The 24,982-nt window shown below is 45.2% G+C and overlaps 1 protein-coding gene across 1 annotated transcript; it reads right to left on the reverse strand.

Moving 5' to 3' along the window:
* On the reverse strand, window positions 1–23,207 carry LOC119169375 (adenosine deaminase-like). Its single transcript, XM_037420472.2, has 9 exons — window positions 23,016–23,207; window positions 9,750–9,811; window positions 8,043–8,165; window positions 7,102–7,331; window positions 3,921–4,045; window positions 2,963–3,210; window positions 1,680–1,806; window positions 291–391; window positions 1–219 (listed from the first exon to the last, which is right to left on the reverse strand). Exons 1-9 carry the CDS (start codon window positions 23,061–23,063, stop codon window positions 75–77), a joined length of 1,209 nt encoding a protein of 402 aa, XP_037276369.2. The 5' UTR covers window positions 23,064–23,207; the 3' UTR covers window positions 1–74.
* Between the last annotated feature and the right edge of the window lie 1,775 nt (window positions 23,208–24,982).

The raw sequence follows: 24,982 nt of genomic DNA on the forward strand, positions 1-24,982 counted from the left end.
TCATTTTCTCAGTCGGGTGTTTATTGTATAGTCAAACATTGCGAAACAAAGTGAAAGAAGTGAGTGTGACTGTTTTAATACGAGGGGCAACATAGCAGTTTTGCCAACAAACCCCGCTTCTTACGGGTGCCTCCAGGGTTCATCGGTGGCATAGGCCGTATTGGTGGCAGGGGCCGTACAGGCGTCACCGGTTGTACGGGCCGTACGCGAACTTTGTCCCTGTAAGTACAGCACGAACTAAGAAGAAAACCAGACCAAAGAGCGAATGGGTGCGTCTTTATTCCACTCACGGCTCTTTCATTGGACTGATGCCGTATTCTTCCTTGAGGCTTGCGATCAGATCTGTCTTCTCCGCTTCGGACAGGAAACATGAACGAGCCGCGTTCAGATTCTAAACAGGAGACAACGAAGTTCCACTCAGTAATGTTCGACTGAGAGTGATCAAGTAGCTTTTTTTATGAGTACTTTGTAAATATATACAGTCAGACTTCAATATAATGATCACGGATAAAACTAAATATCGGTTAAAGCGATGTAAATGAAAGTCTTGCAAGTTAGGAATTATCTTTATAACAAATTTTCGCATATAACGGTTGTAAGATGCAACTTTGTTATGAGGTCTGAGTGTAAATACTTTCATGGCTGAGCGTGCGCACGGGGGCAGAGGGCTTGGCGGAGATGGCCACCCTTCTTATTTATATAAAAATACCGCTACGTTTGCACTATGCATATACTGAGTATATGCCGTGAGTGACGTGAATAACGTCACAATCCCGTATCGTAATTCATCAAATACTTCCCGCCAGGCAGGGGCTCATACCCGCGGTTGGATATGTGCTACTAGTTTGCGGGTATCTGCCCAAGGTGGTTGAGACTCAGTATCTATCCAGGATCGGGGAGAAGAAACATGGGTAATTTTAACGCATTAGCGTTAAGAAAAACCTGACATTATTAGCGTTGACGCGACGAATACAAAAAATAAATGTCAGGGTCCCAGGTGAAATCGAACTCCACTATTCTGGGTGGCAATAAAGTATTTAACCATAGAGCCACGCCAGGTCTCGGAACTACTTTTTAATTGGCCGCAATGGTCGTGAAACGTCAATTGTGGTTGCAGCGCTGGCTATTCAAATGAGAAAAAAAAAACTGGATGAGTACCCCTATGTTACAGCCGTCATGATGGATTAACGACAATTGTAGTTAGGTAACATCCTCTGAAGTTAATTTATGTAGTAGTGTCTAGGGCTGCCATCCTCGAGAGCACCAGAGCTTCGTATCAGTTTATCGCTTCTGGTGTTGCTAGTACTCATGTTTTGAGGTACAACTTTTGTGCATATATTTAGCATTCTTTCATGATGTGTCACTCAATAAAAACAACACGGCCATCTCTCAGAATGGTTTGCATCTGGGCTAATTGGTGATGCTGCTTGTCGAGTGGTTGCAGCTAAATTCAAACATTTACGCGCGAAAGAAAGCAACATGCTGTGTTAGCACCGTCCTTCTGTTTCTTTCCTTCGTGCGCCTGTTTAAACAAAGCTGCAGCTACTCGACATGCACCTTTTCTGCGCATGCTTTGCATTACGTGAATTCCCAAGGTACGTGATATATTTGCCGATCTTTTATAATCTGTAATTATGGCATTTATGTGTCAAACAACAGAAAAGAATGCAGGAACTTACCGCCCTGATGAAATGCGCCTCAGTCAAGCCAAGCTGCCTTAGAAAATCATATTCGTCGTCTATAGTACTTCCAGTGATTGTGCTATCATCTTTACTTATCGAGAAGTTGGCGTTTTCTTCCGCGAGCCTGTAAATTATAAATTAAAGCTTTGTCACCGAAGCTGACCAGAAATGGACAGTCTTTTAAAGTATTCACCAGTTGGCGTCCTTCAAGACAGGTAATCTTTGTGTGCAGCAAGAGTAATAGCTGCAGTGATGCGCGATGAATTAAGGGATCTTCAGAATGCACATGTTTGAAAAATACATCATTGGGTACGCTTTTTAAGAACACAACGCGTAACTCACCATAGCAGGCCTGTTAACTTTAGGTGCTGTTTCATTCAATGAGCCGTTAATCTTTAAGCACAATTGCCGTCTGCGTATACCATGAATATAAACCCCCTAAGCAGGAACAGCCTCCCACCCTATAGATAACAACACATGTTACGATGTTTTATATTATTCTGGTGAACAAATAGGAGCCTAATACTGCTGTATTGAGACAACGTTTCATCGTTCTTACAATAAAAACTTCACGGGACGAAATACTTTTTATTGTTTTTCTGTAAAGTTGCCAATTTGTTAAAAACATTTTTATTTGTTAATTATTTAAATGGGAGTCCTGCCTCAAAGCCTTAAGTCGTCTGACAGGTGACTATAAATAATCATGCCTTCTATATTCATCGGAACCTTTGAAAACATTCGTTCACATCACACCACGTGAAAAAAAATATTTCTAAAGTATACAAGTTTACTGCAAAGTTTAATATACATTTGCATTCTACAATACTTTATCTGTTTCCTGATCATTTGAAGCAACTATATTTTGTGTCCACAGATGCATTATGAGTCACGCTTTTGTGTTGTTCCACGGGCATGTATACAAGGTACGATTTTCAATGGACAATCATTCTGCGCTACCACTTCTATGTTGCTACGCTTAGATTTCAGCTGTTTGTGACATTAGATGTTATTGCGCTTGTCATAGTGAAAATGCTTTCAGTTTTTAGAGCGGCCACGTCTATTGTCTTCGCAGATGGAAAAAGTAAATGGCGTTGCTAAGGCTTTAGTACTTATTAGGCACAATTAACGTAACGTTTCAAATTGTGCTGACAGCGGACGACGAGCCGTATGCCGTACCAGGTTGTCGGATAATCTTTTACTTTCAGGATAAGGGCGTGCATTGAGCTTCAGAAAAAAAAACTGTATATATAATCACTGCTAGGTGCCACTAAAATGCCTACCTGATAATTGAGTGCTTTTGCGAGCTCAGAGGGCAGCCACCGGTTAAGACGCTGGAGTAAGGGCAGGTCTCAAAGTGGAGGTTCTTTTCCTGCGCCATCTTGAATGTTTTCCCGGTAGGATCCTGGAAAACTCTGTATCCGTGGCCGACCCTGTCGCAGTAGAGCTTGACCATTGCGTCCATGACTGATTGGTAGCCACCACTTTCACCGGCATGTGCCGTTCTGCCAATGCCCAGGTGTTTTGCTCTCTGCGGCGTTGAAATAAGTATGAAGAAGGCCACGAACATAAAAGATCATTGTCTTTCTTATAAGGTCGCCATAACTAAGTGTGGCTCACTTTAAGCAGTGACCCATTTGCCTTGGCCTTGAATATTCTCAGACAGGAACAATTACGTTGTCTTCAAATGTATGCTAAACACAACTCATGCTTTGGGGACACTGAAGAGCAAAACGCGGATTAGTAAAGTAAAATTTCACAATCCTGAAGCACCACTATTATCGTGACAGGACGCTTGGTAAGCAAGACAACGCGCAAGAAGAAACTGCGAGTGTATACGCCATCTTGAGATTCCTGCACCAAACACCGTGACGGCATGAATTTTGATGGCGTTTACCGGGTTCTACATCACTTCTAATCGATAAAATTTAAGTACACCGTCATCTGCGGTCGCCATACTCCTAGCATACGAAGTTTGCGAAGATTTCATCGAGCCAATCATATGTACCGGTCTGTGTGACGACGAACGCTCACACACACAGCTGCTTGGGCAAGTCTGATGTCCGTGAAAATTTAAAAATGCCTTTGCTGCCCTTTTTCTTGGTGTCTCTTGATAATGACAGCGACATCAATCAGTGATTGCTAGCGAAATCAGTCCTGACCTATGAAAATGGGAATGCTGTCATTGCAGGAAATTTGATAATTAAGTGGCTTGACTTATTTAAGCTTACGTTGGCGCACCTCGAACACTTGAAGTTCTCCCTTCGTAAATTCAGGCGTTCTTGCTTCGTCCTTTGCAACGTCGATGCCAACAACGCCTTTGTTTTGGTATTCTTCACAGAATTTTAAACATTCTCGTGACCATTCTGCAAAAAAAAAAGAGTAAGAAAAAAAGAGGGGCTGTCTTTGTAAATCTATAGTGACCACTTTTAAATGAAAAGTTCGGTTGCAACCCATAATAAAGATTCATGCAATACGCAGCTAACGCACGAAAAGAAAGTGATGGACAAAGCTTGGTGCGAAGAAAGAGACAAAAAAGTTAAGGGAATTGGTCGGCCTCAAAGAGAGCAAATATTTATTGTCATTAGGTTTTCAATGAATGCATTGAAGTAGATATGTAATATATGTCCCTGTAGGCAAGGTATGTTTTACAAGCTTTACTGACAAACACAGCGAGTATTACAGCAATGCCACTGACAAAAGAAATATCAGAATAAAGAACAAGCAAAAGCAAATTAAAAATCGCAAAATATTAAAGATACTAAGTGGTGCTACACTGCAAACCTTTATAACTTTTTATCCCGGGAACTTCATGCAAATAATTGCGTACATTTCATCCAAGAATTTCTCAAAGAAAAAGAAATATTCTAATATAGAATAAAATAAAATGATATATTTGAATAACAAGAGGTTTAGTGTATATCCCCAAGTCGATCATATCTCTACTAACGTGCCTTTGCTAAATTTATGGGAATATATTGTGCAATAACTGTAAACATAAACCTTCTGGACAGAGTACCTTTGTATGGTCAAAAATATATTAATTCTGGCTTTCCGAGTGACGTGATTTGCTTCGTGTCGGAAAATATTATATCAAAGCTGAAGAGGTTTCATCGGCGTGATTTCAGTGCCTCTGAACTTGGCAAGAAAAAGGCATGCAGTTATCCCATACATACACAGAATCGCGCATGGTCTGAAAAACGTTGGTGCTCGTTATGGCATAAACGTGCATAAAGTGGGTCATGTGTGACATTAGTTATTAGAGCGATGTGTCAGCCGCCATGGAAAGTGAACAAATGTCTCCAATCATGCTCACAGATATGTGCGTTGCGCTACTAGCATAGTTTGTGCCATTCCACAGTCTTTCGGCTGACAATACGAAGGCCAAACAGGACGTTGCATAAACGTGCACTCTCGCATAAGCATGATTTGACGCTTTTATGTGCTGCGGCCACGTCTTGTTTGGCAGCACATTGCAGATCATGTGGGGGTGTGCCCCACTTGTAGAAAACAACTATAAGATATACATGTTGATAAATGCACGCTTAGAGGGCCGAAGTGTTTCTTCAATAGATTTATTGTTACGGCTACAAGTCATCAACACATCACTCCTCTAGGTGAAAAATATAATTAACTGTTAGGCAAGACATAAATCGTTCTGCGTTGTAACGCATGCGCACAGTTTTGATGAATTACTGTTTCTTATTCTTTTTCAAATAAAGTTCATTTGTAAGTTCAGCGCTGTGTTCCTTTCCAGTCCGTATTTGACCCGTTGCCCTGTAAAATATTCTACGATGAAATATACTGTACCCATCGTGCAGGATGGAAAGCGCTCCGTTAAGTGTGCTTGAAAGACCCAGGCGTCAGAGCCACAGGTTGGCAAAACTTGTGGAGCTTACCAGACTCACTCATAAAATATATTTTGCTCTTAGGGCTCACTTTGACTCAAACTCAAACTTTTTAGGTGGATTCACTCGGTCTCACACTGACGACAATTTTCTTAACCGTTACATAACCAGACTCACCCAAACTCATGTCGACTCATCCGTCCCCTAGCTAAAAATTATCTATTTCGACCATAGTTTCAGTGCTCTTTAACACAAATATCTCACATAATCGGTGTTCTTCTTGGTGTTTTTTTTTATAAAGTACCTTGGAATACGAGTTATAGGTGCTCTTAAACCGATAAGATCCTTCTTCTTGAGAGACGATAACATAAAATATATTTGTCAGGATACCGCTGGAGCAGTTGGTGGCAGGGGTTGAGGGGAGGTCACGGCCCTCCTCTACAGAATTAGCACTTTTAATGGATATTGAATTGGTGCATGAAATACACTGGTTTGAAATAGCCGCGAGTAGACTTTAGTAAAAGCGTGAATCCAGTTATGGCTGATAGTAATGCTGAAGAGGTCAGCCAAAAAAAAAAAGAGGGAGGAACTAAGACTTACTCAAGAAATATATGTTGCACTTTCGACTCACTCAAACATTTTCCTGAGCCGTGCTCATTCGGACTCATCACAAAAATTTTCTTCACTCGGACTCACACTCCAAAATATTGCTCCCCCGGACTCGCTCAGACAGATTCACGGCTAGATCAGAGCCTGAGTCCGACTGACTAGATCCTTAAATGAGTTCACTGACTTACGGACTCGAGGGTTCACTCGCTGGGAAGACCGTAGGTGTTTATTGTCTTAAAAGACACAGGCAACGAATATGAAAACACACGGTCATGAAGAACTTAATATCAATTGTCTTTCTCAATAATCATAACGTTTAGTGTATGTGAGCATCTTACTAAGCCAAAAAAATTTTCATAATCGTTTATTAGAGCCATCATGAAACTTTAGGCCAACAAGCTTAGAAATTCGACTCTATTCAACTAGTTCCGCAGAAAGGTGCTGCTGTCTGAGCTTCCTGAATTATGGTTTCTTTTCGATATTAGCACAAAGTCTTTCAGAGAAGTACTCCAGAATAACGTGACACCAATAAATAATAGTAGCAACACTGTTTTGAGCTGCAATAACAAAAAATGACTTAATTTACACCTGTGCTCATTTCTTGGAATGTCGCTGCCAAGTCTGAAGGTGTTATTGTGTAGCGATGCAGTGCACATGTGGTAGGAGATGGTAAATTTGTATTTGTACAAAAGAAAAGGCCAATGATATAGCACAAAATGAAGCTGGCAGAATACTGACATGAAACGGTAATATACGAATCTAAATAATAATAGTACAATTAAATAAACAAAGTATGACGTCTAACACATGACGTATAACATACTAAAAGAATTTCGTGCGACATCGGGACAATGCGATTGTGCATTAGCTGAAAGGTTCGCAAACGGCGTTCAAACGCATCACAGATACATTAGATGACTGTTGTTTCTGCTACATTTCAAGAATTTACGAAATTGGTCACGTACCATCGTTGGCAATGACGCAAGCGAGAATCGATCGAACCTTTATCTGAAAATCGCACTGCCCTCTTCTCAGGCCGCAGTTAACAGCTTCAACGACTTGCTTTGGCGTCACATTATTTTCTTTCGATGCCAGGAAATGGGGAGAATAACGGGCCTCGAAGTACGCAACGCCCTCTCTCGCTTGGTCTTCGCATAGTTCATACGAAATTCTTTCGACAGCTTCCAAATCACCGCTGCAAAAAGAATAGAAAAGCACCCATGTATTGCTAAACCAAACTACACACAAACAACAATACAAAGCAAGGAATGCTCTCATAAACTACTGTGGGCATGACTAATGTCATGTGAACTACCTTCGAAGGTGGTGCATGCAATTTATGCTGTGAAAAAGGTCGAAACAGATGGCAAGCTTGCCCGCGCCTACTCAGAAATATTTGGGGGGGGGGGGGATACGTCTTTGAAATAGTCATTTTTTGCTTTGTATACTACGGAAAAAAAAAAACTTTGGGACTTGGAGTGGTAGGCCACCCTTTGGCTACTCTACTTCAAGCTTGCGCGTGTGTCAAAAACACAGGGTTATACATGGCTTGACTATGTTCTAAAGAGCTTAAGCAAACAATACAAAACATACATCTCTCGGCTTGAAGATCATCAACCAAAGACTGTAGACAAGCTTGTGTTAGCTGAAAATTATACTTCGTGTAAAGTTAAAAAAATATGGGTCATGGTGGGCGCATTCTAGTCGGTGAGAAATGTAGGCTCAATCGTGTGCGTAGCTTTAGATGCACATTAAACAACTGCATGCGGTCCAAATTGGTCTCGTGCTAATTAAAGCAATAATGGGGGTGTATTGTTCCCTGGAAAACAAAAGCAGCTGCTGAGTACAAGCATTCTATACGGTAAACGTTGTGCCTAACTTACACAAGATACCTCCGTATACTTACACAACAGTTGGCATAAATACCGCAAAGCGATCGAGAAAGTCTGCAAGGGTAGTCGAGTCCACCTTAATGAGCTTCGTTTTGAGGTCAGCGAGGGATTTAACTCCAAGGTTGATTTTCTTTTTTCTAAGAGAAAAGAAAAAAAACGCACATAACCCTCAGTTGGAGTAAATTTGGTTGTTAACATTGTAATAAGCGTTTACGTTTCAGCTCAACGAATAACATGGCTTAACGACGTGCAAGACATGCTGTGATTAATACATGCAGTGGAGTGGCCTAATACATAAGCTAATGCAACACATCTAAGAATGAATTCGCAGACGCTGGATTGAGAACCCATACGATGTCATTTTATTTGGTCATTGTTGTGAAGTCCAGCTAACCAGATGGCAGCTTTATTAGAAAAAAAAACATTCTCAAAAAAATTGGCCCGAATCTACATGTTACACTATAAATGTCAAAAGACGATAGTCTTGCGTCTGGAGAGAGTGAACAAAACGTTTATTTGATGTTCTGTGCAAGAAAATTGGTGAATGGTACTCTGAAGGCGCTGCGTTAGAGTGCCTCGAGCGTGTAACGGAGGCAAACAAGCGCATCTAGGCACTGTATACACGAGCGCCATCTGGCAGTTATCTTCAAAAACGAAGGCATGCGCAACCGCGCAGAAAGATGCGCGCCAGTCTCAGAGGTGATAAGGTGTAGAATGCAAAGCGAAGGGCAGGTGCCACCACCGTACTGTCGTAGCAAAGAGTTGGAAACACGTTCTTGAACATCGCGTTGCGCTGTCAGCGCGCTGCAGTGCGTCAAACGCTACAGTCCTTAGAGTTACTTGTGTGTGCCTCTTCAAGTATAAAGGCAGACATACAAAACATAGACATGTTGGTGCCTCAGATATGCTAAAAAATATTTAATATTTAATTGACAATCGCACAACTATGAACACTAAACCTTGAGCAATATTGGTGGGCGATGCGGATGGGGTTGGCCGTTTGGTGCCGTTTTAGGTATCGTAAGGGTAGACAAACAGACAAATGTACAGACACAGACCAAAATTTTTCTGCCCAAGGTCCCCAAGAACGACTATCGTCTTTAAAAAAACGCATTATTCACTTGCTGTTTATAATGTGAAGCTTATAGCTCTTGCTTAAGTTGCAGCCATAGTCGAGCATTAAAACGTAGGTTCTTGTGCCACTTTTATTCCTTCAGTTTAGCCGAATACGCGCAACCAAAGTCTACTGCGTCATTCTGTGACTTTTGAATAGCACACAAGGTGTGCAGTAGTGGGTCGTTGCCATTTAACTGCATGTAAAATATTGATAAATGCGGCTACATCTGTGGCTGGCTGGCTACCACAATAAATGTGGCAGATTTGGCCTTACGTCATCACAAGGAAATAAGGTACACAACTCTCTATAATACAACTGTGAATATGTCGCTCGCTATTGCTTTCGCTCATACGGACTTTTTAGAAAGACCCTTCTGCACAAATATTTGTGCAAGGGTCAACCTAGCCAATACACTTGCAAGAAAAGTGCTGCGCTCTTTATATGACGGCAATTCATATCTGTCACTGTACGGAATGGGATCATTGTTATTCTACGAGGAAAACCGATTCGCAACTGCAATGTTTATTCAGTGACTCGATGTACATTGTTTCGCTGTTGTCTGTGACGTCAAGGGTGAAATCACTGTTTTTTTTTCTGTACTTACTGTGCAAGTTCCCATATTGTTTCGTGTCGTATAGAGCCATCCAAGTGAAGGTGGAGTTCAACCTAGCACACACAAACAAAAAAGAAAATGGAGGGTAGTTCTATTTTTTTTTAAATTATAGATGTTCAACAGCAGAAGCGGTGCTACATGCGGGTAACTTCCTCTTGACGGGTCATTTCAAAGGCATACATATATCTAATCTCGAGCGCTGACTGTTATTGTTATTGCCGGAGTTTTTTTTTTCAATAAAGAAGTGTCAATCAATTACCTATACTAGAAGGCTGATTGAGTTGATTTGTAGTGGTGTAGCACAAAGTGAAAGACACACCTAAAAGTATGAAAGACACACCTTTTAAGTATTCGTCAGAAGTGTAAGGGAGAAGCCGTAATGTATGGGACAAAAGGAGATACAAAGCAAAATATATAAAACTCGTTAATAAAGATAACAAGCGACATCATTGTTCAGTGACTGGTCTACCCTTTTCTACTTCCCGACCATCCATCACATCACTGCACTGCATGTCCACAGTGCCACCAAGATGTACTCATACAATATATTGCTTATCTACAGTTGTGCCCTTCAGACTACGATTAACCAACTATTCTCTTTGTGAAGACTAAACCGTACTCTACTGTGCATGCCTATGATACGCAACACTCTAAATCAGGTCAGTTCCTTGTTGCACATATCACACACCACAAACACTCATCAGCCACCGCACGTTTTGTGGAAGCCGCTCAATATTATTCAATCATATTTCAGTTGAACAGATGAAGCATCTTGTTTGAATAGTTCTTAGAAGGACACTGGTAGCTGTTTCTCTTGAATGCTAGAATCATTCGTTCGTTATTTATATAAGTGTTCTTAAATTTAGCCAACTGAGCCCCGTTCGAAAACAAGTAGGATTCACTGCTTTTCAATCAACGTCGGGATACCTTTCTTCGGGTTGGTATTCTGCATCCAGTTAATGCAATGCATCTGCAACCGTCAGTGACGTGCCTCTGATGGTTGCAGCGCTGTGCTCGAAGAAAAAAGCAAGAAGAGGAATGACAGGGAGGTTAACCACAGGGGTATATGGTTTCCTACCCTTCACTGGCTATAAAAGAATGGGGATTAAAAAGAGAGAGAAGGAGAGCACTGCACGTGCAAATAAGCACAGTCGGTCGGTCGGTTGGTCGGCCGGTCGGTCCGTCAGGCCACAGCTTCTCTGACCTGCATGACGTCAGCGTTCAGACATGCGACTGCGAAATCGCGACCTTAGAGAGGGTCGTGGGCGATTCATAAGGAAGCTCTGGAAACACTGGATTGGGAATCTCCAACAGTTTTAAGGTGATTTGGGATGTCGGGAGTATTTAGCTATATTCAAAAGCATAAATATAGTGTCCCGGAGAGATTGTAGCGTCGCAGGGACATCCTGGTCTTTTTCGGTCAAGGCGTGGGGAACTAGTGCTGTCGTTGGCTCAGTCAATGTTGACTTGGTCTGCTGCGGCCGTTCGATTCGCTGTGGATTGCGCTGTGGCTTTGACTGTGGGTGCGGTTTTGGCTCTGGCTGCAGCTTTGCTACAATGTCGGCGAAACGCCAGTGTGCATGTGCTGTGGTGCCGTCCTGTCCTCAGAAATTGACGGGGACACGTATGGTCTAGGAAGCCAAAAAGATAGTGTCGCCCGTGAACTGCGTGTCTCAGACTCCCATGAACCAATACGACGTCGGAAGTGCCGCATTTTGACAACAACAACAGCTTATCGCCGAGAAAACCGGTAACGCACCATCTGCTTGACGACGTCCTTTTCATTCTGTATTTCGGGGCAGTCATTTGACGAAGTGTCGTGGGAGTGGAGGCAATTGCGGCACCAGAGCACCGTGGTGGCGCAGGAGTCGGCAGCGTGTGCTTCGACGTAGCACGAGCAAATTATTGTGATCTTAAGCGTGACGTTCACGTATCCAAACGGCAAAAAATTGTGGCATTGAAGTGGCTTTGGGATGAACGGTTGTACAGGATGCCGAAAGTGGCCTACCTTGACATGGGAGTGCTGAGATTCACCTTTGAATGTCAGTTTTTTTACACAGCGAGATGTGCCCATGCAAGACATATGCGTGATATCGATGCCATTGGCTTAACAAAAGTTGCCAAGTCTGTGTTTCACACAAAGATGTCGACTTCACATATAGATGACACCAGTAGTGATGCCACTGCTCAATGGGATATACGAGCGAGCTTTTATGCTATCAAATTCCGCAATTTTACTCAATGTGCTAAGTGCAGTCTCGTGTGCGACGTCTATAGCAAGAACATTATTTCGTGAGTTGGCTATCACGTCACTTTCTTCATTTGGCACCACAGCCTCTAGAAGCACAGAGACCGACTGCCTGTTGAGTCGCCGGTATCAAGCTATCCTACAAAATTATTGTCCTGACTGCGGTTTTCCGAGTGAATTTCACGGCAGATTTGCCTGAAGTCAGGGAGGACCCGGGGAGTTTGCGCTTCATCCTATGGTTTTGAACGAGTCGAAAGCCTTCGTAAGACCATTCCTCACTGCTCAGCGAGTAGACCATGGTGTCGCAGCTGTCCGAGGTGCTGTGGAGTCCAATGCGCTTCTTGAAGACTGCCACCGCGGACGCCGTCATTCCCGGCTAGGGCACGAGGACGTTTATACTAGCATCGGTTTAAGAACGAACTTCGCTAACTTGTGTGATAATTGAAAGTAATATGATAATCGCATGCTATGATAGTTTTACAGTGTGATGCATTTATAACGATGCGAGAAAATCTTGAAAATTTTATCGTGACCCCTTAATATCATCCATTATATACGAAGCGCAAACAAGGTCGGAAAGAACATGCCTATGTGTTTTCTTGCGCATATAGGCCTACTTACTCTTCGGTAGTAAGTAGATCTAGTTGAACAACGCAATAATAACACTAAATACATTAATTCAGGCAGCATGAATCAAGATAATGTTATAAGCATGCTGAAAAATGTCGGGAATTGGTGAAAAAGCTGAAGTGCTTGAGGACATCTCCGTACCCTAGGATCTTTGAAATTGTCGACCGCGAAAGCCCGCATTTTTTTCGGGTGGGAGAGGAGGAAGAGAATAAAAGAGCTAGAAGGTCAAACAGATGCGCATGCGGTTTGCTATCCTGCGCTGGCTGAAGGGGATGAGGATATAAAAGAAAAGACAGATAAGGCTACGAAAATTTGCGTTTGCGAAAATTTGAACACAGCATATCCGGCGTATCGCTTTCCGCTGTGGACAGTTGAGTGATGGTGCCTACTGAAGGCTTCCAAATACTGCACCTAGAACATCCAGTACCTGTTGCATGGCGAAATTCATTTGCAAAGTGTGACTGAAGCACTTTACAGTGCTTCAGTCACACTTCTTTGGTTCGCCCTTTTTGAGAAACTTGTCGGTCGGATATTCAATATTCGCTGTTGACAATGTGCACTGGCGATCTATATGTCACTTAGACGTCGGCAACGTGGGCCAGGCTGCGTCAGTTGTGCCAGTGCTTTCCTTGGCGTTTGGGTTAGTATACGTTTAGCTGTGGCTTCGACAATGTAGGCCGAGAAGAATCCAGAGTGACCATGCTTTTAATGCACTCTATTTCGTACAGAACGTGAAGGGACCGGGTAGCTAGGGAGCTAGGAGACGAAGCAAATGTTCAAGGTTTCGGCTGCATTTTCGATGGAGGTGGAAATGCTGTAGGCCCGAGTGCTCAGATTTTAGTGCATGTTAAAGAACCCTAGGTGGTCAAAATTTTTGGAGCTCTCCACTACGGCGTCTCTCATAATGATATAGTGGTTTTGGGACGTAATTAAACCCCACATATCAGTGTACAAGGTGTGGTGAAATGCATAGGCAATTTTTTAATGAACTTTGATGCCAATGGGGAAGACTTTCGATGGGGTCGACATCATCAAAATGCCATGTATGGTGATACCTCGCCATTTGGTTCAATACAGATAGTTTTTTTTTTTTCATTTTTGAGAACTACCCCGAGAAAGCTTTATGGTGCCCATTAAAATTCGAACACCCCAGTACACTGGATTTGCAGTTGTCGGCGGAATGGGTTCCAGCGCAGAAAAAACATACTCGTTCATTTTCTTACATGCTTCTCACGTGACCTAGTTTAACGCAGATGTGACAGTGCAGTCGCTTCCATGCAAGGTGTCTTAGAGGATGTTGAAAGTAGCCCACCTTTACATTCGAAGGAAGAGGGTTGCTTTTAGTTTAAGCCCCGTGAGATAAGCAATTGAGCAACCTTGATGATGGCGCTAGCTTCATTAGCTGGCTTGAAGACACCACACATGTCGGCTTCGGAAATGGCAACGTCAACGTCGTGGGCTACAACGCCGGCGATGACGTGGGAGCCCACCAGGATGTGCAGAAGCGGACATTGATTCCATATAGTTTTATGACATCCTCCAGTATTTTCAGTGTGGCAGCATCCAGAACATCAATCTCGATGACTTTATTACAGGGGTTCACTCTGATGTCAATGATTTCGTCTGGCCCCAGTCCCTCTAGCAATGCCGAAATAGCTTGTCAGTTGGAGCGATTCGTCATACTGATGGGGACAGTATGAACAAAAATGGCGGTGTTGGCTTCAGGCCTGGGAGGCGCATTTTTCTCTCATGTGTTTGAGGGTAAGGATGTTCTGGTGGTACGTGCCGGATGTTCGGAGGAACTAGTTGCTTCACAGCAGGGTATTTTGCATTGCACATAGTCAGTGCCATTTCTAGGGACGGAAACTCTCCTTAAAATTATTGCCATTGTAGCGAGGCCCATGTGGCTGCCTTTAAGCAAACCCTTTCCCTCATTCTAGCAGTGATAGACATAATGAGAGGGCATCAAGAGATAGCCATCTGTGCCTATTCATAAAAATTCCCATAGCGCCCTGGTTGCGACACTTCTAGGGAGGTTTAACGTCATCTCTTGAGCATGATTTGTACTTATCAAAGTTTCAGGAAAACGTCTTGTAAGCGCCTTTGGTGCGCCTAATAGGCACCTTCGGTGTGCCTACTAAGCTTTCCAGAATTGAATCATCATATACGATACGTCCCTGTTAACTTTATTGTTGTGTAGCTTAATGTTACAAGAGGATAATGGGATTAGGTGAGAAATGGGAAGAACTTGATTGTAATAAGTGAAGTAAGCGAGTTTTGTAAGCGAGAGGTACTGGGATCGATACCCAGCTTTTCTCCCAATTCCGTTACGCTGAGTGATGCTTATTCTGCAGGGCGGGAAGACGGATCTTCGCGGAAAGCTTAGCTCAGAATGATGTCTCACTTCCTTTTCCTCGTTCACACTTCTTCAAAATTTCAGTATACTGTTTTACCTGGTATTGTTGCAGGTGTATCACACAATGGGGACAACTGCCGTTCGAGATCTCGTATGAGGCTAAGCTTCGTGAATGTCACGAAGTGAACCCATTCGATGACAAAAAAAAAATTGGCAGATCTTACGTACAGTGACAATACACTGGCATGCAAGAAGCAAGACTGATAACGAAGCAGGACTGACGAACGTAAACCTAACCGAAACGTGGGAGGTGGAGCTCGCCCTCGAGGACCTGGAAGAGCAACAACAACTCGTCGCCAGGGCCATGAGGGCAATAGAAGCCAGAGGGTTCCAGGACTAAGGAGCCCTCCCACCTCAGGGTGACACCGGGCATTGCTCGGGGCACTGTTTCAAAATAAACGTTTACTTCTCTCTATCTACGTACAGTGGGAATCGATGATATGCGAAGCACCAACCAGAAAGATTGATATGTGACTTTAAAATTACCACAACGTACGGGGCGGAGGTAAATTATGCCGTACACGTCTTCCGTGTCATGATTATCATGTTTGGATGTGTCGCTTACCTTCGTCATCTATTCACGTCATGTGATGTCAAATTTAGTATATGTGAACCTAGCGATACGGACGCGAGCATTCTATGAACGTGGTATCTTGTCATGTACTTACACGACACGCGTGTCATGACTGTCATGATTGCACCAGTCATATACCTTCGTCATCCATTGACATCACGTAACACCAAATTTGGTATATGTGGAGATAGCGAAACGGCCGCGAGTGCATCATGAAGGGCCTGATATGCTCCAACGTAACGTTGACGCGCGCGCACGCTGAGCACAGCGATGCTATACGTTAGCAAAACGTGAGAACACTATAGTCTGACGCAAAGCGTGACCAGCGCGACCAGCGTCCATCGGCGCGGCCCGACGCCAACCGGCGTGAAATGCGGCATGCTGCATTTCACACCCACTATACGTTACTAGACAGCACTGCGTCTGCCTCTTTCCGCGACGGAGGGACGTCGGATGCACTGAAACGCGCATGCGTCAAGGCGACGCAGCGCGGCGCGCGCCTGGGAGTATATGGCAGGACCGACACCTGGCGTGGCAACGCCTGCGTGACGCGACGAAACGAAAGCCAGTGCGCACGCGCGCCGTGTCTTGTCGAGGGGTATTGGCGCCGTGACTGTGGCATGTAGTCATGTTGTCACATGACACGCATCTCATGATTATCATGTTTGCACCAGTCACACACCTCCGTCATCCATTGACGTCACGTTATACCAAATTTGGCATATGTGAAGCTAGCAAAGCGGCCGTGATCGCATCATGAGTGTGGCATGTAGTCATGTTGTTACATGACACGCATGTCATGTAATTCATATTTGCACCCGTGTCATACCTTCGTCATCTATTGACGTCTCCTGATGCCAAACTTGGTGTAAATAAAGCTAGCGTAACGGCCGCCAGCGCATCATGAGTGTGGCATGTAGTCAGGTTGTTACATGACACGCATCTCGTGATTATCATGTTTATACTAGTCACATAACTTCGTCATCCATTCAGGTACTGTAATACCGAAATTCGTATATGTGGCTCTAATGAAATGGCCACGAGCGCATCATGAGCGTGGCATGTAGTCATGTTACATGACACGCAGGTCATGATTTTCATGTTAGGGTCTGTCACTTGTGTTTGTCATGCAATGATGTCATACCATATCAGTTTTGCAACATGACATGTGAACGAAACCACCGCAACAGCAGCAATACCATGAAATGTAAATCATGACATTCATGACATACATGTCATGATTTTCAGGATATGACTAGTTAAATATGCTCTTCATACAGTCATGTTATGCCTTACCAAGTTTGGTATCGATACCATTATCCTAACAGCCAGGAGAGCTAAAAGTCGTAGGCGGCTAGATAGATAGATAGATAGATAGATAGATAGATAGATAGATAGATAGATAGATAGATAGATAGATAGATAGATAGATAGATAGATAGATATTGCCGCGAGGAGTCGCCGTAGCGCCAGACGCTACGGCGACTGTATCTCGGATGGTGAAACGCGCCTTGCGTCCCAGTGGGACATTCTGTTCCCCGACGGCCGTCGAACGCGCTGTTCGCCACCCGCTGAGCCGGCGCGTCGGTTTTCCTTCAGTGGGCGCAAGTCCGCCAAATAAACGGATCTCCTTCTATTTCTACTAACCTCCCGGTCTCCTGTCTTCGGGCTACCCTCACTCTTACGTGACATCTGGTGGAGGTGCTGGGTATGCACAAAAACGACCTTAAAACAGCCACTGCAGAGAACGAGGACGCTGAAGACACAGATACTCGAAGCAGCCGCCGCCTCCGAAACCTGCCACCTGAGCTGGGACTGCTACCGGACCCCACGCGACCACGAAAGGACGCTTCCACAGCCACCATGAGCACCCCGCAATCACCTACCCCTGTCATGCTGCAGCAGCCGTGGGTGCCCCTAACTTTCCATGGTTATGTCGCTGAAGACCCAGAAGAATGGCTCGACCGATTCGAGCGCGTGGCTACCATAACAGGTGGGATGAAAAAATGAATCTGCGATACGTTTACTTTTCCCTGGACGGCGCCGCCAAAACGTGGTATAAAAACCATGAGACCACACTGACCACCTGGGAATTTCTGAAGAATGAGTTTTTCCGGACCTTCACCAGCATCATGCGAAAAGAAAGGGCCCAGCTGCTGCTAGAATCGAAGACCCAACCAACGAGACCCTAAACGTGTACGTCGAAGAAATGAAACGTCTTTTTAAGCGAGCGGACCAAGACATGACCGAAGACAAAAAGGTCTGATACCTAATGCGAGGGGTGAAGGAGTCGCTTTTCGCCGGTCTCATAAGGAACCCTCCTAAAACAGTCGCCGAATTTACTGAAGAAGCGCACACCATAGAAAGGACCCTGGACGCCCGGACTCGGCAATACAACCGCCCGTTTCAGCTCAGTTCGCTTTACTCGGAACCGATTCGAGGTGGGCTAACCACCAACGATCTGCGGGAAGCTATTCGAGAAGTGGTTAAAGAAGAACTACGCCGATTGCTACCTCCTACCCCCCTGCCCCCCCAAGGAGCATCTCTCTTGGACATAGTGCGTGATGAAGTCCAGCAGGCGCTTGTCTCTTCATCGGCGACGACTCGAACAGAGGCCGAAGCAATGGCTTACGCCGCTGCAGTGAACACTAGGCCACCCCGACGAAACGAGCCCAGTCCTCGACGGTACGCTGCAGCCCCAAGTAGCCGTCCGCCCTTACCCGCCCACCCTACATACGAGAGACGCCTGAGCCAAAGAAAATGCGACACCTGGAGAACTCCCGACGACCGTCCCCTATGCTTTCACTGTGGTGAGGCCGACCACATTCTTCGACACTGCCCCTACAGGCGGATGGGACTGCATGGCTTCTCATCTCAGGCACCACGGCCACGCCCTGGACAACGACCTCCGGCAATCGAAGACTACTTGGGCCATACAGAGTACTTGTCCAGCCGTTCTTTATCACCGCCATCCCCACGCCTCACGTCACCGAACCGCAGCAACAAGGAACAAAAAAGGTCCCCAAGCCCCCGTAGGAAAAAATAAAACCAGCAACCTTTGGAGGTGAGGTTGCTTCAAGAGGAAAAGCTGAAGACCCTCCACCGACGACCATATATGACGACAGCACATCATCTACGACGACGACAACGCACAACAACCCAAACCGCGAGACGAAGCAAAACGAAGCAACAAGACGAAGCCGTGACCCGAACCCAAAAACAACGCGCAACTTCAGCCCACGTGCCACCGATTTTGAAGTATCTATCGACGGCGACCCGGTAACTGCCTTGATTGACACAGGAGCTGACTACTCGGTCATCAGCGGGCCATTGACAGCACAACTGAAGAAGGTTAAGACGGCTTGGGACGGCCCGCAGATCCGCACAGCGGGAGGCCACCTCCTCACCCCATCTGGGCGATGTACTGCAAGGGTGACATTCGATGGTCACACATACCTTGCCACTTTCTTGGTGCTCCCACAGTGCTCCCGTGACGTCATTCTCGGCATGGACTTCTTGACTCAACATCACGCCGTTATTGATCTGGCGTCCAGATCCATCAAACTATCCTTGGATGAAGCCATAAATTTCTACTCGGCACCACACAATCGCGCAGCCCTCCATGTGCTCGAGAATGACGTGAGCGTCCCACCCCGATCAACGACCCTAATCTCCGTAACCACTGCTACTGCCGAAAATGCTCATGGCGTCGTCGAAGGTAACATACAGCTTTTGCTTGGCCGTGATATCGCAATCGCAAGAGGCATTGCGGACTTCCGGAATGGACAGGGCCCAGTGCTGCTAACAAATTTCAGCCAAGAACACCATCACCTGGCCAAAGGCACGACCATTGCCTTTCTCGATGAAATCGCAGAAGTCAGTGACACCCTCGCCCTTTCGAATCCAGCGACCATCACCCCACAGACCCACAACTCGCAGCTGTCATTTGACATTAACCCTTCCTTGCCTCAATGCAAGCAGCAACTGCTCCAGAACCTCCTTCGACGTTATGACGACTGTTTCGCCACTTCTTCACAGGTCCGACACACTTCTCTGGCAAAGCACCGAATCATAACACAAGAAGACATACGCCCTCTCCATCAAAGCCCTTATCATGTGTCGGCACGTGAACGTCAGGCCATCCGAGAGCAAGTTGAGGAAATGTTACACAACGATGTAATTCAGCCATCGAAAAGCCCATGGGCGGCACCAGTCGTCCTTGTCAAAAAGAAAGACGGAAGTCTTCGGTTTTGCGTCGATTACCGACGGTTGAATAGTGTAACCAAGAAGGACGTGTACCCTTTACCAAGGATCGACGATACCTTAGATCGTCTTAGTGATGCAAGGTACTTCTCGTCCATTGATCTAAAGACAGGGTATTGGCAAATTCAGGTTGATGAAAGAGACAGAGAAAAGACCGCCTTCATCACGCCGGATAGATTGTATGAGTTCAAAGTGATGCCATTTGGACTTTGTTCCACTCCAGCAACCTTCCAGCGTCTAATGGACACAGTATTGGCAGGTCTCAAGTGGCAAATATGTCTCGTATACCTGGACGATGTGGTAGTTTTCGCCTCCAACTTTAGCGAACATTTTAAAAGGCTCCGGACGGAACTGGATGCATTAAGTCATCAGGGCTGACACTGAAGCAAGAAAAATGCCATTTTGCCTATGAATAACTACGTTCCTAGGCCATGTTATAAGCAAAGATGGCGTAAGACCAGATCCCGAGAAGACAGCCGCTATCGCACAGTTTCCTCAGCCGCAAGATAAGAGAGCAGTGCGCCGATTCTTAGGATTGTGCGCCTATTACCGGCGCTTCGTCAAGAACTTCTCACACATTGCTGACCCTTTGACGCAGCTCACCAAGTCGGACGCGCCTTTCCAATGGAAAGGTGAGCAACGTGAGGCATTCAAAGAACTTCAACAACGTTTACAGTCGCCGCCTGTGCTGGGTCACTTTGATGAAAATGCCGAAACTGAGATACATACAGACGCCAGCAGCGTCGGCTTAGGTGCCGTTCTCGTTCAGAAGCACAAGGGCTGCGAGCGCGTCATCGCGTATGCAAGCCGCTCACTGTCGAAAATGGAAGTTAACTATTCCACGTCTGAGAAGGAGTGTCTTGCGATAGTATGGGCCACCTCGAAATTCCGCCCATACTTGTATGGCAGACCCTTCAAGGTCGTAACGGACCATCTTGCGTTGTGCTGGTTGGCCAGTTTGAAAGACCCTTCTGGCCGCCTCGCTCGATGGAGCCTACGGCTTCAGGAGTTTGACGTGAAGGTAGTCTACACATCTGGTCGTTAGCACTCCGACGCAGACTGCCTCTTAAGAGCCCCTGTCGGCGCACCACCAAGCCATGAAGACGACGATGCCTTTCTTGGGCTTATCAACAGCAGCACCTTTGCATTACAGCAGCGCTCAGACCCGATCCTACAACAGTTGATCAACTACATCGAAGGAAAGGCCTCCATACCGTTTCCACTGTTCAAGCGTGGGATATCCTCCTTCTGTGTGCAAAACGGGGTGGTAGTTAAAAAGAACTTCGCACCGAATAAGGCAGCTTACCTTCTTGTCGTCCCAAGCAGCCTCAGAAAAGAAATTTTACGAGCGTTACATGATAAACCCACTGCAGGCCACCTCGGTTTTACACGCACACTCCACAGAATTCAAGAACGATACTACTGGCCCCACCTCTCCTCAGATGTTGCGCGGTACGTCTAGAGTTGCCGTGATTGTCAGCGCCGGAAGAGACCTCCAACAAAACCAGCTGGATTACGGTTTGCAACAATCTGCAAGGTGGCTTTCCTGTAAGCTTTGTTTTCCAACCAGAAACTCTCGTTCACAGACTGCTTTCCTCGCTCATTGTGTTGTGCTCGCGAGCTCGCGTGCCTTCGCTGCACCATTGGCGAGAAAAGCAGCCTGTGAACGAGAGTTTTTGGTTGGAAAACAGGCCTTAAAGGAAAGCCGACTTGCAGATTATTGCAAACTGTCCAATCCCCCCGTCGAGACCATTCAAACAGATTGGTATGGACCTGCTTGGACCTTTCCCCACGTCAACATCCGGTAACAAGTGGATCATAGTGGCCACTGATTACCTTACCCGATACGCTGAAGCTAAGGCCCTTCCGATCGGCACAGCCGTAGAAGTTGCCAAATTTTTTGTCGAATCAATTCTGCTCCGTCATGGCGCACCTGAGGTACTAATAACAGACAGGGGAACGGCGTTTATGGCTGATCTTACTCAGGCAATCTTACATTACAGTCATACAGATCACCGAAGAACAACTGCGTACCATCCGCAGACAAATGGTCTCACGGAACGCTTGAACAAGACCATTGCCGATATGCTCGCTATGTACGTGGACACAGAACACAAGACCTGGGACTTAATTCTGCCTTACGTGGTCTTCGCCTACAACACCGCGGTGCAAGAGACCACTAAAATGACACCATTTAATCTCGTCCATGGGAGGGATGCCGTTACTACCCTGGACGCCATGCGGCCTAATGTCCCCGATGAAAACAACCTAGACGTGGCCGCCTACCTTTAGCGCGCAGAAGCCCGGCAGCTTGCTCGTCTGCGCATAAAAGACCAACAGCGAAACGACGCAAGACGCTACAACCCGCGGAGACGCGATTTAACACACAGGCCAGGTGACAAAGTCTGGGTTTGGACGCCCGTTCGCCGCCGAGGATTAAGTGAAAAACTCATGCGCCGTTATTTCGGCCCATACAAAGTCATCCGTCAAGTGGGTGAAGTGGACTATGAAGTGGTCCCTGATGGGGCTAGCTCATCCCAACGACGCCGCGCACGACAAGAAGTGGTACACGTCGCCCGTTTGAAGCCCTATCATGCGCGCTAAAGGAGGCTCCCTGTTTGCATCTCTTGTTTTGTTTATGTGTGCGTGATTCATGCTTATTTGCCATTTACTTTCGCACAGGCTGTCCTTTTGTTTTGGTTTTATTTTGAACAAAGCATCGGGTCGATGCTTACGTTGAGGAGGGGAGCAATGCCGCGAGGAGTCGCCGTAGCGCCAGACGCTACGGTGACTGTATCTCGGATGGTGAAACGCGCCTTGCGTCCCAGTGGGACATTCTGTTCCCCGACGGCCGTCGAACGCGCTGTTCGCCACCCGCTAAGCCGGCGCGTCTGTTTTCTTTCAGTGGGCGCAAGTCCGCCAAATAAACGGATCTCCTTCTATTTCTACTAACCTCCCGGTCTCCTGTCTTCGGGCTACCCTCACTCTTACGTGACAATATGCTCAAAGTCACCGAAGTTCGCTAAGAAATGCTTCGCATTTAAAAAGTGTGTGTCAAAAGTTTATATCAGATAGCTTATCTGTTAACTGCACAGTATATTTTTTTGTGGAAGATAGAGTACTTACCCTCGTCCGAGGTATCATACAAGGATCGAAATGCTTCAGAAAACTCATTGCGTGTGCCAACCTTGACCACCAGTTTCTTCTGAGAAAGTAGCTGTGACCAGAACAGTTTATGCGTGAATGACACAGCCAAATGCTTATTTTTCTGCTTTCATACGGAACGCTCTTTTGTCCGCGTCGAAATGCGGCTGCCAATATTTGTGAGTCAAAAATATGCTGCACGCTTTAGTATTTTCTCTGTCCAGCCTTGAAATATTGGAGAAGCAAAAAAAAAAAAAACAAACTGGAAAGGGCAAAGAAGCTTGTTGCTAGTTCAGGTATAGACTTTATTATTTTTTTTTGTGTGCTCCTAATAAATTCTGTTCATGATGTTGAAGAAGCTGTGTGCACTCTAACAATGGATCATTGTGAGCAGGACCTTCTGAGCTGACGTCGCGATGGGACAGCCGCAGTTTATTTTTTCTATTTTATAAAATTGCCAGAATAAAGGAGCGGAGTTCGTTAGTAATTATTTATTTTAAAAGACAGGACGTGCAAACATGGTCGTAAGAAAAAGGTCGAGGCTTCGCAAAAAACCGACTAATGACTTCGGAGGTGCGGCAAAGAAAGTACTCATGAAAACTGATCGGCGCATGTTCATGCAATAGGTGGAACTATAAGTTCGCGGCGCTTAGAGCTCTGCGTGAAAGAGAACTGTTAATCCATTAAATTTCAACGTTATCTACGTTTTCTATATTATTTCTATAATACTTCTATAAAATTTCTATATTATTTTTCTATTATCTATCGTGTCTATGTCGATCTAGCCACCCATATGGTCGTCTCCTTTACTCGACACACACCGTGATTCCCAAGAGAGGGCACTTCCCTAACATGAAAATCATGACCTGTGTGTCATGTAACATGACTACATGCCACGCTCATGATCGCTCGCAGCCATTTCGTTAGAGTCATATATACGAAATTTGGTATTACGATACCTGAATGGATGACGAAGTTATGTGACTATTTCGAGCTAGGGACGTCGATTATATACTTTGGAAATCTTAACGTGATAGCGTTAAGGAACTAGTGTCGGAGAAAATTGTCGGTGGTGTAGTCAAACAAATATTGTAGTGACAGAAAGAATAAAAGTCGTTGTAGAGGGGGAATCGAACCCACGCATTTTGTGTGGTAGTCAGCTATTGTGCCACGCTTATGTACAAAACTGCTTCTGTGAAAGACCCTGTACACTCCTCATAGCGGGGCAAGGTGAGTCGTTTTTGCATTGCTGGCTATTCACTAGTAACGTAAGAAAATAAGTAAAATCTAAGGGTGCACTGCAGCCACAATGCACATGCGAGCCTGTTCCTTGATGCTTTTCATATTTCGACGGCTTCTATGGTAACCAGACACTTTTGAACTTGATAGGTGTGAAGTTAGGAACAGTCTATCCGGACGTTTTGTGAATTGATCTACAACTCACAATGAAATTTCTTGCCAAGATTTGTATATTCTTGATGATTGATTTGTGGGGTTTAACGTCCCAAAACCACCATTTGATTATGAAAGATTTGTATATTCTAATGTTTAACTATACATGCCAAATTAGGCGATTAGAAAAAACGCGAGAAATAGTGTGACGTACTCCAGGCAATAGCCAGCAATCTGTATTTGTTCGCATCGTACATGAGTGCGTCGGTATATGGCTAAAGTCTAGCTATCGATATTTGGGGTTGACCCTAATCTTGCCGTTTTTAATAAAAGCTGTTTCCACCTTTTCGTCGGTAATTTGGTTCTTCGACAGGGGAACTTATGTTGGCTTATCGGCTATTGGTGTAATTTTGTCTTTTTACAGCGAAAGCTGCTATGAGATCACTTTTCGCCTCAGGCGCAGTCATTGTTGTCCGCCGCCGCCGCCGGTGTCCGTAACCACATTGCCCGGATATAGAAAAAAGAACTTGCACCGATGACACAGTGGGGCTTTAAAC

The sequence above is a fragment of the Rhipicephalus microplus genome, chromosome 2 (assembly GCF_043290135.1).
Source record: "Rhipicephalus microplus isolate Deutch F79 chromosome 2, USDA_Rmic, whole genome shotgun sequence".
Taxonomy (NCBI): domain Eukaryota; kingdom Metazoa; phylum Arthropoda; class Arachnida; order Ixodida; family Ixodidae; genus Rhipicephalus; species Rhipicephalus microplus.